The sequence below is a fragment of the Anser cygnoides genome, chromosome 24, assembly GCF_040182565.1.
Source record: "Anser cygnoides isolate HZ-2024a breed goose chromosome 24, Taihu_goose_T2T_genome, whole genome shotgun sequence".
In the NCBI taxonomy this organism is placed as follows: domain Eukaryota; kingdom Metazoa; phylum Chordata; class Aves; order Anseriformes; family Anatidae; genus Anser; species Anser cygnoides.
The window spans coordinates 3175239-3187162 of record NC_089896.1 but is presented as its reverse complement, the minus strand read 5'-3'; the positions used below and the strand labels follow the sequence as shown (position 1 = coordinate 3187162).

Here is an 11924-nt window from a genome sequence, read left to right as displayed (position 1 = left end):
GCAGGGAGCAGCCCCGGCACGCAGTGTAAACGGGAGGCGCCCCCGATCCGGAGTCCGGCTCTCCTGGGAAGCGACAGCACGACATGCTTTGTACACCCCGCCGGCACGCGGGGAGGCTGCGGGACGAAGCTCGAGCTGCTCTCTTTTTTTTTTTTTCCTTTTTTTTTTTTTTTTTTTTGTCTTTACGCACCAGGCCGAAGGGATCTCGGAGTCTCCAAGCGGCGGCGGTTGCGGCACCGAGCCCGGCCAGGCGGGGAAAAGGGAAGGGGGAAAAGTGCTGCGGGGAGAGAGCGGGTCCGGGGCTTGGCAGCTGGCAAACGGGGACACGGGAAGGGAGAGCAAAGAAATACAAAAAAAAAAAAAAAATTAGAGATATAAAACCCAACTGGTGTGGAGGAGGAGGAGAATACGGACAGCGAAGTCGGGGTTGCTGTCTTCTTCCCCAAAGCAAAAATAAGAATTTAAAAAAAAAAAAATCCCAGTTGCGGTGACAGTGAAGAGTCCAGCAGAATTCCCTTCCCTGGGCAAAAAAAAAATAAAAATACAAATGAGGTACCTGTTCCACCCCATAGCCATCGCCCCTTCCCACAGTCCCATCAAGCTCCAGCCACTGGTTATTGTCTCTCTGAAATAAAACCGCCCGGGCCGCGGCAGGCCCGGGGGGGAAGCACCATGCCCGGGTTCCTCCCGGCCGGGTTGTTCAGCAGAGATCCAGTCTCTCCTCGGCCCTGCAGACAGGCAGGATTGTTCAGTGCTCCACGGAGACGGAGCCTTTTCCAGGTCTCGCGTGTTTCTCCAGCTTTTTTTTTTGTTTGTTTAAAAAAAAAAATTATATATATATATATTTTATGTACAGTACAATGCAAATATCCATGGAAACAAATGGGGTGGCCGGTAAGGATGCTTAACCAAAAAGCCCAAAAGAAAACGGATTCCCAGCTCTTCCCCAAACCGACGCTCGCCTTCCCCGCTAGTCCTCCAGGACCACAATCTCCACGTTATGGACCTGGTGCTGGTGGTCCTCCACGTCTCCCACCACCTTCTCCTCAGTCCTCAGCTCCGTCTCCAGGATCACCGCCTTGCCCTCCGCCTCGTCCGCGTCCGCCTCGGGGTCCGGCGCCGGGTCGATCTCTATGATGGTCTGCCCGTCGTCCGAGGTGCCCTCCACGGCTTGGATGGTGGAGGTGAGGCCCGACTCCATGGCCACCAGTTCCACGGGGTTCACCACGGCCGCCACGTTGGCCAAGGCGCCGCTGTCCTGCATGGCCGCCGAGCTGAGCAGCGCCAGGCTGGAGGACGGGTGGAGGGTCACCGTGTCGGAGGAGCTGGTCTTGGACGAGGACACCACGGTGGCGTATCGGAAGAGCTGGGAGCCGGACGGCAAGGTGTGGACGGTCACCGGGCTGGAGCCTTGGCTAATGGTGGCCACCGGGATGTTGCCCACGGAGAACTGCTGTCCGACGGGCGCGATAGCGATGGGCGAGATGACGGTGAACTGAGGCTGCTGGATGGGGGTGGAGGGGCTGAGGACGGTGGCGGAGGCCGGGCGCTGCAGCCGGGGTCTCTTGGGGGGTTTGGGGGCGCTGACGGGCATCAGCACCACGTTCTGGATGGTTTGGGACTTGGCCTTCTGGTCCTTGGCGAGTTTCTTCTGCTCCTCCAGCTGCCGCTCCAGGTCTGCAAAGAGAGGGTGTAAGCGGTGCGCGGGGCTGGGGGCAGCAGGAGCTGGGAGCTCCCAGGACCCCAGGGCTCCACGAGCAGCCGCTACAGCCCACGTCTGCGGCAGCAGGACCCCAACCACTCCCTCTAGCACTCCACTCAGGGCCAAACTGTTCCAAGGGAACGGACCCGGGTCCTTGTTCTGCACCTTTGCCAGCAGACAGTGCCCACACGAGGAACACGCGGTGCCCCACAGCACTCAGCCGCTTCCTTTATCCTCCCGCTGCCGAGAAGATGGGAACTTTGCTCCCCGGGTGAAACCTGCCTACAAGGAGAGGATGGAGCCCCTCCGGGCAGCAGGAACAGGTTCCGGAGCCTGGCTGGGTCCCGGGAGCCTTGGACACGTGGGACAGGGACAGGACCGCCTGGGGCAGCACAGACGTCTGCCTCGACCCTCGTCCGCGTCGACGCGGGAAGCCAGAAGCAGCGTGGTAATCCCATTTACCCAGGGCAGCAGGGGACTAGGGCAGCCCAGCTAAGAACAGGTCCTACGGGGCGTGGAGAGGAGGGAGCTGCATCCAGGTCGGGTTGCTGGCTTCAGCTCAGGGGAAGCCACGCGAGGCACTGGGTAGCTCGGCACCAGGACCAGCAGACAGCTCAGCACCACGCAGACAGACAAGTTCATCAGCTCGGGCACAGCACCGCGCTGCCAGCAGCTCGGATGGCTGCAGCACAGCGCTCAGCCAGCAGCAGCGCCTATTTGCTGACGCCGACTGGATCGGGCTCCCAGAGCCAAGACCTTGGCTGCTGCAAAGGGCTCAGCCCCACTTTGGGCTGCCAAACGCCCCCGAGCAGCTGCTCTGGGGACACGGGCGATTCCACTCGAGCCCCGGGATGGAAAGGGATCGGTGGAGGTTTGTTTTGGGGCAATCTGGAGTGAAGAAGGACCCCAGTATGGTTCATTGGGGGTTACGTTGAGGGAAGGTCGCGTTGGTTCCCCAGAGCAGCAATGGGACGAGGAGCCGAGGCACTGACTCTACCTGCCAGCGCGTAAAGGAACTGCTCTTCTCCTTGCTCCGTCTGGTTTTTCCTGTTGTCCAGAACCTTCTTGACTGTGTCCATCAGGCCAAATGTGTGAGCAACGTTGTTCAAGACCGCGGCATCTGCAAGGAATGTGCAAAGGGATGAGTGCCTGGTCCCACGGGGGGCAAGGGTCTCCGTCAGGTGCTCAGAAGGTGCTGTAATTACACCAAATTTTGTCTTTTGTTTTTTATAAAACCATCCCTGTTCTTCCACAAGGGCTGGCTGACAAGGGCAGACCCAGCTCCCTCATCCTTCTGACATCCAAGAACTAAATAATCCCATTCACATGATAAAGAAAACGAAACAGAGATGTGTCACCCAGGCAGCTCAAAATTGCTGCAAACGAAAGCATAATTTGCAATCACAGAGATACAAACGAGATCTCCACCTACAAATCATCACCCCATGCTGCTGACAGTGTCATTAACATGCCAGCTCCACTGAAAGCTGTGCAAAATTTCTATTATAATCCACTGACTTCAATCACTCACAGCTTCCAAAAGCTGCCACCTACCAGACACAAAGATTTGCCAGCCCAAAGCTACTTCAGGGGGAAAAAAAAATAAAAAAAATCCTGGGTAAAACGGAGTTTGTGGTTACATGGGTGTTCTCTCAGCAAGAGCATCGACAAGAAGTGCTCTCAAGCCCCGTGCTCACGGGGCCGTGTGCTGAACTGGATTAGGGCACTGATCCAAGGTAAAAATAAGCCTCAGAAAGGGAGGGGAGCTATTTTTAACCCAGATCAGTTCCTTCATCTGGTTCAGCCCCAAAACCAGTTTTTTTGGCACAAGCGAGGCCAGAACAAGAAGTGCAGGGGGTAGGACCTGTTTACGGTCCACTGTCATGGAAAAAAAAAAGTGTTTGAATGGCTCTGGTCCGCTGGGAGAATCTGCTCCAACGAGCACCAGGAGCTGGGGACGGTCGCCCCGCGGTCTCCCAGGGGCACGCGGCTCCCTTTGGAGCATCCTTCCCCACCGCAGAGGCTCCGGCTCACGACCCACCTGTCATCTGGAAGGGAGACTGGCCCAGCCTCTGCTGGACGCCTCTCAGCACTTCTTCTATCTCCTTCTGGATGTTGCACACAACCTCCTCCATCAGCCCCACGTCAGCGATTCCCTTCCAGAACATCAGCGTGTCCTCTGGCACGGGGAGAGGGAAGAAGAAGTCAGCAGGCACGAGCATCTGTGGGCATTCCCCCACAAGGCGACCTTAAACCTAAGCCATGTGCAGCGAGAGAAACTTTGCAAGACGACTTCTGATTTGGCCGTTGGGGTGGATGTGACATGCAAAAAAAAAAAAAAAACACCAAACCAAACCAAACCCAACCCCAAAGAAACAAAAATAGATCCAGGAAGCAAGGCAGCAACAAGTTGTCAAGCAGCACCATGACCTCCGAGGCAATGTTTCACTGTTTCTCTTCATCCTCCCGAGACACAGAGCTTAAAATCTTTGAGGAAATTCTGCCTGAGCTTCTGTAGTGACCCTGGGAGGGAAAGCAGCCAGCGAAACACAGCCCAGAGGGCTGCCAGGGTACTGACACGGGCTGCTAACCACGCTGATGGTTTCAGCCTAGCTCCAGGCTGGCGGACATTGACGTACTTTAAATAAACTAAAAACCAAACAACCCTCACCGTAACTGGTAGCAACTAGTTACTAGCTGCGAGGAATCAGCCCCAAGGCCAGGGCTGAAGCCCCCAGCAGCAGCAGGGAGCTCTGCACGCCTGGGAAATGCTGGGACGGCCCCGGGGCTCTGGGACAGCTCCGCCACTGCCTCTGCTCCTGGGATTTCCATCTTTGCGTCGTAGCAGGCGGGCAGAGGGGGAGAAGATGCCCGAGGAGCTTACCCGAGATCTCGTCTGTGTCCTTTTTCATGCCTTCCTCAGTGGCCATGGTGACGGCGGCTGTCAGCGCCGAGTTCCACTCGATCCCCTCCTCCATGCTCTCCTCCGACAGCGCGATCTGGGTGATGCTCCCTGCCAGACGGACGGCGTCAGCCCTCCCCGCAGCGCCAGCCCCGAATCCCTGCCTTGCTTTCCGCCCCCTCACTCCTCCCCGGCTCTCCTCCACTCTCATGGTCAGGCTGTTTTTGCCTGGCTTCTTTAAAGAAAATCAGCTAAGAGCAAACGATGCTGCTTCTCGACGGGCTCTGGGGCTTCTGGAGGGAGAACCACATACCCTCCAAAAACCAAACCAGAGCTCTGGCCTAAAATTAAAAGAAAGGGATCAGAATAAAGAAGTGGGGAGCAAACAAGTCTCAGCCCAGCCACCTTTTTCCCCCTGTATCATCATCACCAGAGATGCTCTAACCTCTCAGGAAGTGACACGATCCAGGTCCATGCTAAATGGAAACAAATCCAACTTGATCCTAATTTTCTGGATCCAACCTGGGACACCTAAGCCAATGTTCAGCCACTGAAAGGTTTTCTCACGTAGCCACGGTGCTTTCCGGGAGATTCTCCTTAGCCTACGGACACCTCTGCCATCTCACCCGCCCAGGGCCTTATAGAGAAGTAACGCCTGGCTGAACAACGGGGTACAGCCGGGAGCATTCTTCTCCTTTGACCTCTGCAAAGAGATCGCTCTCTGCTCTGAAGCACGGGATTAGCTGAGAATTTGTAGCTGGAGTGACCGTCAAATCACGCCTTCAGCCATCGTGCCGCACCCGCTGACGTCCAGGTGGCGTGGAACAGAGGAAGAGGTCAGCGTGCCTGGACCCGTTACTATTAGCCTTCGTTATAGGCCCTCAGACAGGAAACACGTCAGAAAGCACTGCTCAAGCTCACACGGGGCTCCCAGCCAAGAGGGATCCCTTCGAAGCGAGCTCCCCTGGCTCCCCAGGCTGCCTCCAGCCACTGCTGCCCACCCCGAGCTCCCTGCCCGACGCCGCGGGCAGCTCTCCGAGAGGACACGGGAAGCACCCTCCTGCCCAGAAACCGGGGCAGCCTCCTGAACTGCCCTGCTACACCCGGGGAGAAGGTGGTGAGCGATGTGGGAAACCTGATTTAGTAAGCCCAGGGAAGGAGGCAGCATCAGGGGGAAGCTCGTGCCGCTGCTAGCTGCCTTCTTACCGTCAGCGGAGGTGGGAGTCTGCACCACGCTCTGCTGGCCCGGCACCGGCGCCCGGGCGCTGCTGATCAGCAGGTCGAACTTGGTGCTCCGGCAGGTGTTGGTGCAAACTTTGTCGTGCTGGTAGAAGTCGATTTGCCCCGAGTCCATCATCTTCCTGCACAGGGAGGAGGGAGAGAAGCAGGCTCAGCTCAGGTCTCGGACGGGAGACGAAAGGGAGCGATCCACGTGGGAATGCTGCGGCCGTGGGAAGGACGGGGGAAGGGGAACCCAGCGGCACTCTTCGCACAAAACATCTGCGGGGCTTTCAGACGGCAAGCACAAACCAACCCCCAGCTTCACACACGCGTCTCCAGCTGGGGACCAGCCCCGTTCCACCTCCACCAAGTACCACGACCCCCAGGTGAAGCCATTTCTATACGGGATGAGGAATCCTGCCCCGTACACCAGGATCTCCCCCCCACGGGTGCTGCAGGCTGCTGGCCAGGTAACGAGAGCCCCCAGGAGATCTTTTGGGGACCGCAAGGCAGACAAAATGCCTGCTGGGGGTCCTGCAGCTGCAGCGATGAAGCCCTGAAGCTGGACGCGGCGGTGGGCAGGTCACATACCTCAGCATGATTCCTCCGAGGCGAATGGCTCTCTTCCAGTCCTTTAGGGTTGACTTCCCAGCCAGGTGAACAAAATGCTTGGGGCTGATCAGCTGGTCATTGAACTGGCAAGGAGATAAGCACGGGCTCAGCAAACACAGCGGGGCATCGCTTCGGGAGACTGGGTGAGGGCACAATCACAGCCAGGCCGGCTCACCTAAGCCCCCAGTTCTTCCCCAAAAGAGGAGCTGCTTCCCAAACCCCTACCCGCTCCGAACCCCTCAGCACAGAGGGCTTACAACCCAGCAGGGACAGTTTGCAGGACGCCAGCCGGCAGCACTCAAACCACACAGCCCCAGGCAGGAACAGCCCCAGGCAGGAACAGCCCCGAAAGGCTTTTGTACAGGTCGTGAACCAAATCAGCTCCTTGTGTGAGCTGCAGTCATCTCGGAGACCATTTTGGGAGGCTCCCAGTACGTGAAAGAGCCGAGCAGCATCCCACTGACGCAGGTGAGCACTCGGGCATCCTCCTGCCCTGCCCCGGTGGCCGAGCTCCCGCTGAGGGTCTCAGCAGAGCGCTCTCGCCGCAGCGGCGCCCCGGGAGGCAGCCTCAGAGCACCGGCTGTTGCTTTAGCACACTGTCAAGTGGAAAAAGGTAGCGGCAACATCCCTCTTCTCGATGCAGCCTGCTCCCTGAGGAAGTGACAGGAGCGGAATACCAGGACGCCGAGGGAAAGAGACAGGGAAGAAAAGCTCTGGCAGATCTCACTACGCATCCCTGCCTGCCTTCAGCTCCACGTCCCTCGCCGTGTGCCAAACACGGCTCTGCTTTAGGCAGCAGCCAAGAGCAGCGCTGAAACGCAAGGTGGGTGAGAGGCCTTCCCCCTTAACCCACTCTTCCCTTCCTTCTCCCTACGCTAAAAACAACACCAGCGTTAACATCCAGCACGCTGCGAAGATGAAGTCACTCAGCTCCAGGACAGGGCTCAGACGAAACACAACGAGGAAGGAAGCCCCGCGGAGGTAAAGCGCCAGACGCGGGGAGCGGAGAAGAAATCTGCTGCGAAAGCTCTCCTACCTTCACACACTTGACGTTAATTCCCGGACAGACAAACTTCTTCCAGAGCAGGATGGCTTTGCTCTCCCCGCAGGTGATGGGGTAGGCGATCTCGATTTCCTCGTTTGTTTCAATGGTGCTGGGGTCTGAGGGAGAAAAGGCAAAAACGAAATTTGCCCCCCGAGAGGCTCGAATCCTACCAAGCGCGAGCTGAGAGCTCACAAGCTGAAGACCTACGCTCAGGAAACCACAAGAAGGGCCGTTCCTAGCTCAGGACCTGACCTCCTTCAGCCTTCTCCAGTTACTGCTCTAGCTCTGCGGCTCTACCAGAAAAAGCAAATCTGCTTTTTAATAGAGCAGCACTCAGAACGAAGCTCATCGATTAGGAGAACGTGGGATCGGAAACCCAACACATCTCCAAGGCGGGGGGTCAAGGAGAACAACCGCCACTTTGTGGAAAAAAAATTCAGAACACATTTCACAGCTTTCTTGGAGCTCTGGCGTCTCCCTAGCAGAGAGATCAGCCGTTTACTCCCCATATATTCTCTGCACGTGCCGAGTTTTCGCTAGTATTGCCAAAAGACCCGCGCCCAGGCAGGAAGCAGAACGCTAGTTACGATTTAGTGGCGGCACCTAACGAGAGGACGCTTTCTGAGCCCTCGTGTTGCTCAGGGTGGCAGGGAGCACGTGGGGCCAGCCCGCTCAGTCCTCCTGAACGCTCAGCCCAAACCTCTGAGGGTTTGGATCACCAAAGAACCAGCAACCGGAGCCCGACGTTCAGGACCCCGTCGGGAGCCCTTCCCACTCGCTGCAGGAGAACCAGGACCTCACCTCCAGGCCTCCGAGCCCGAGCAGCCTTAGTCCGGAGCACTCCCAGCCCCTGCGCCCACACCCGTGACGACAGCCCCGGGGGGACAGCACCCACGGGGGCAGAGCCGGAGGGAAGCCCCCCAGCCCACAGACACCAGCTCGGCGGCGACCGGCCCTGCGGAGGGGGAACGGCGCCGAGCAGCAACTCACCGAGCCCTTCTTCCAGCTTGTGGATGGTGTGCGTTTCGACGGCCACCACGGCGGCGCTGGCCTCCGAGCCCTCTTGGTAAATCCTGTCATGAAAGTGCCCACGGGTAAAGAAACCGCGGGCGGCACGGCGGGTTAAGCTTCACGGCGCGGGGTTAAAACCCCCCCCCCGCGTTCCTTTCTCGCCCGTCCTCGAGGGACACGCGCGCGTCGTTTGACGGTGGAGCCGCGGACGTTTTTTGGCCCGTACAAAAAATCTGCCAACGGTCCCGGGGGCCGGAGCAGGCAGAGGCGTTGCCATCGCCCCGAGGCTGCCGGTGCCACCGGAGCGGCTCCGCAGGAGGATGGAGGACGCTTCCCCCAACCTCTCTCCCTTTGATTTCTGACAGCAGCAGCCGCCCGCAACAACAGGAAGCGGAGCTCAGTGACCCAGGATTTCCCTTCCCTCCTGCGTGACATTCTGCAGCATCGGGCGACTTCCCCCCTGGGGCGATCGGGCAGGGAAGAGCCGTCGTCAGGCCTGCAGCAACCCCCTGCAAACATCGCCGAGCCGGAGCCGCCACGTTTACACCCCGCAGCCGTTCAGGATGAAGCGCCCAGCGGCAAGCTGCCGCTTCGGGGGACCGCGAGGCTTCCCCTCCAACATCCCAGCGGATTTGGGAGGATAACTAAAAACCCCCGGGTGCTGGCTGCGGCGCAGCCCCTCAGGGGGATCGGCTGCGGTTTGACAAAATCCCACCCGGGGAAGGGCGCGGGGGGCTCGCCCCACGTCCTCCCCGCGTGGCGCGGGGGCGCAGCGACCGGCGTCCTGCGGCTCCGCAGGACGGCTCCGGCCCTCGGGAGCCCCGTGACGGTGACACACACAAAAGCTTCCCCGAGTTACGCCCGGGCAGGCTTCGGCCGGGGGCATTTTCCTCAAATAAAACCGCCGCGGGGCTGCGAGGCGCAGCCCCCAGACCCCCCACCCCCACCCCCCCGCCCGCCGCCCCTCGGTGTCCGCCTCACCCCTGCTGCACGGGCTGGAGCTGCAGGATCACTTGGGTCTTGGTATCCTCCGGGTTCTCCCCTTCGTTGCCGTCACTTGGTACAACCACCACGTCGCCCACAGGGACGCTCACCTCGGCGTTCGCCATCTCTCACATGAAGCCCGGCGGCGGGGTGCCGGGGCGCTGCGGAGGGCAAGCAGAGGCAGGGCTGCGCCGCGGGAGGGGGAAACGCCGCGGCAGCGCGCGGGCATCGTCCCCCGGTCCCGCCGCAGCGAACGGCACGGCTCCGGGCTGCCCGAGCGCCTCTCGGGCTCCCGAGGTGGCAGCAGGAGGTTTACATTCGCCGCCGGGGAGGCGGCAGGTGCCCGCACGTCCTCCCCAGAGGGGATCTCGCTCCTCGCCTGCCGACCGCGGCGGCTACGAGCACCTCGTCTGGCGACGCCGTGCCGGCAGGCTCAGGTCCCCCCCCCCCCCTCAGCGCCATCTCGCTGGTAACTTTCCGAGCCGGCACAGCCAGAGCGAGGCCGTGTGCGAGGTTGTGGCAGCACCAAGAGAGCGCGGGGAGGAAGGATCCCGAGGCACAGCTTCTCCCCCCCGGGCCGGGGCAGGCTCCAGTCGCCCCCTGACACGAACCTGCCTGGGACGGATCCTTCCCACAGCCCTCGAGCCACAGAGCGGCCGTGCTGGAGGCACAGGGCCACGGAGGGCGCGCAGTGCCGCTGTGAGCGGCGCGGGTACCGCCGTGCTCCTAGGGCTGGTGTCACAGCGCTACGCGGGGAGGCACAGAGGCGGTTCTGTCCGCAAAAGCACGGGATGAAATCGGCCCCGGGTGCGGGATGAAATCGGCCCCCGGATGGACCCGGCCCTGGCCCTGGGACGGGCTCGGCCCCGGGATGGATTCGGCCCCGGGTGCCAGGCGCTCGGCTCAGGCTCATCCTCGCAGCTCTACGAAGCGCCCCGAGCCCCCGCCGGCCTCCCCAGCCCCGTCCAGCGCCTGCCCGGGGGTGAAGGCGGCGCCTGGGGGAAGCGGCTGCGGTGAGCACGGACCCGTTGGAGGCCAGCGGGACAAGCGAGGCCGGAGCGAGGCCAGAACCGGAGTGAGAGCGGGGTGAGGCCGGAGCCGGAGTGAGACCAGAGTGAGGCCAGAACCGGAGCGAGGCCAGAGCAGGAGTGAGAGCGGGGTGAGGCAGGATCCGGAGTGAGGCCGGAGCAAGGCCTGAACCGGAGTGAGACCAGAGCGAGGCCTGAACCAGAGTGAGACCAGAACCGGAGCGAGGCCAGAACCGGAGCGAGGCCAGAACCGGAGTGGGAGCGGGGTGAGGCCGGAGCTGGAGTGAGACCAGAGTGAGGCCAGAACCGGAGCGAGGCCAGAGCAAGAGTGAGAGCGGGGTGAGGCAGGATCCGGAGTGAGGCCGGAGCGAGGCCTGAACCGGAGTGACACCAGAACCGGACTGAGGCCAGAACCGGAGCGAGGCCAGAACCGGAGTGAGGCTGCCCATGGGACGTGGTGCAGGGGGCACCTCCCCGGGCTGGGGGCCACCTCCTCGCCCCTGCCCCCATCCCCTCGCCCTGTCCCTGTCCCCTCGCCCCCATCCCAAGCCCAGGGGGGCTGCCAAGGCCTAGGGAGGGGGGGGGGCTGAACCGGGGGGGGGGGGGGGGGGGCAGCGAGCAGAGCCCGGTGCTGCAGAGCCACGACCCCAACGGGCCCGGGGGGGGCTCCCCGGGGTAACGGGGGCTCGGCCCCCCCCCCCCCCCCCCGAGGGTTCCCCCCCCCCACCTCAGGCCCCACCCGAGGGGGGGGGGGGGGGCCGAGCCCGGTGCCCCCGCGGCGCGCGGCGGGGGCGTGGCCGCCCGGGGGAGGGGGCGTGGCCTCCGCGCTCCCCCCTCCCCTCCCCTCCCCGCTCCCCCCTCCCCCCCCCGCAGGCGGACGCAGCAGCGCAATCCCCCCCCCGCCCCCCCCCCCCCCCCCGCGGCGCGCGCGGCACGTACGGCGGCACGCTCGCGCGCGCGGAGGGGGGGGGGGGGGGGGAGCGCCCCCCTCCCCGCCCCGCCCCGCCCCGTCGCGCCGCAGCCGCCGCCGCCGCCGCCGCCGCGGCCTGGCCCCTGCCGGCTCCCGTAGCGCGGCGCCGGCCCGGCCCTTACCGTCGCCGAGCGGCCGAGTCCGGGGGTTGGGAGAGCCGGGGGGGGAGGGGAGCCGGGGGGGGGGGAGAGCGGGGCCGGGCAGGAGCCGAGCATGCGCAGTGCCCGCCGCGGCCTCGGCCGCCAGCACTTCCGGCCGCCGCCTGGCTTAAAGGGGCCGCAGCCTCCCCGCAGCTCGGTTGCCTTCACCGGGAGGGGCCGCACCGCGGAGCAGCCCCCCTCCCTCGGCGGCGGCAGCTCCGTGCCGTGCCCGCCGCCCTCAGCACCCCCCCCCCACCCCCACCCCCGGCTCCGTTTCGTTCCCCCCCGCCGGCGAGCCCCCTCGGGGCA

At 62.5% G+C, this 11924-nt stretch overlaps 1 protein-coding gene across 2 annotated transcripts; it reads right to left on the bottom strand.

Annotated features, from left to right (window-relative positions):
* Positions 1-638: 638 nt before the first annotated feature.
* On the bottom strand, positions 639-11874 carry GMEB1 (glucocorticoid modulatory element binding protein 1). 2 transcript variants are annotated; one of them, XM_066982732.1, is made up of 10 exons: positions 11598-11874; positions 9475-9638; positions 8473-8555; positions 7474-7598; positions 6417-6520; positions 5811-5965; positions 4587-4715; positions 3744-3881; positions 2700-2822; positions 639-1677 (listed from the first exon to the last, which is right to left on the bottom strand). In XM_066982732.1, the coding sequence occupies exons 2-10, from the start codon at positions 9600-9602 to the stop codon at positions 971-973; spliced, it is 1692 nt and encodes a 563-aa protein (XP_066838833.1). In that variant the 5' UTR covers positions 9603-9638; positions 11598-11874; the 3' UTR covers positions 639-970. The 2 variants fall into 2 exon arrangements, with proteins under 2 accessions (XP_066838833.1, XP_047929137.1); XM_048073180.2 differs by lacking the exon at positions 11598-11874 and adding an exon at positions 10089-11013.
* Between the last annotated feature and the right edge of the window lie 50 nt (positions 11875-11924).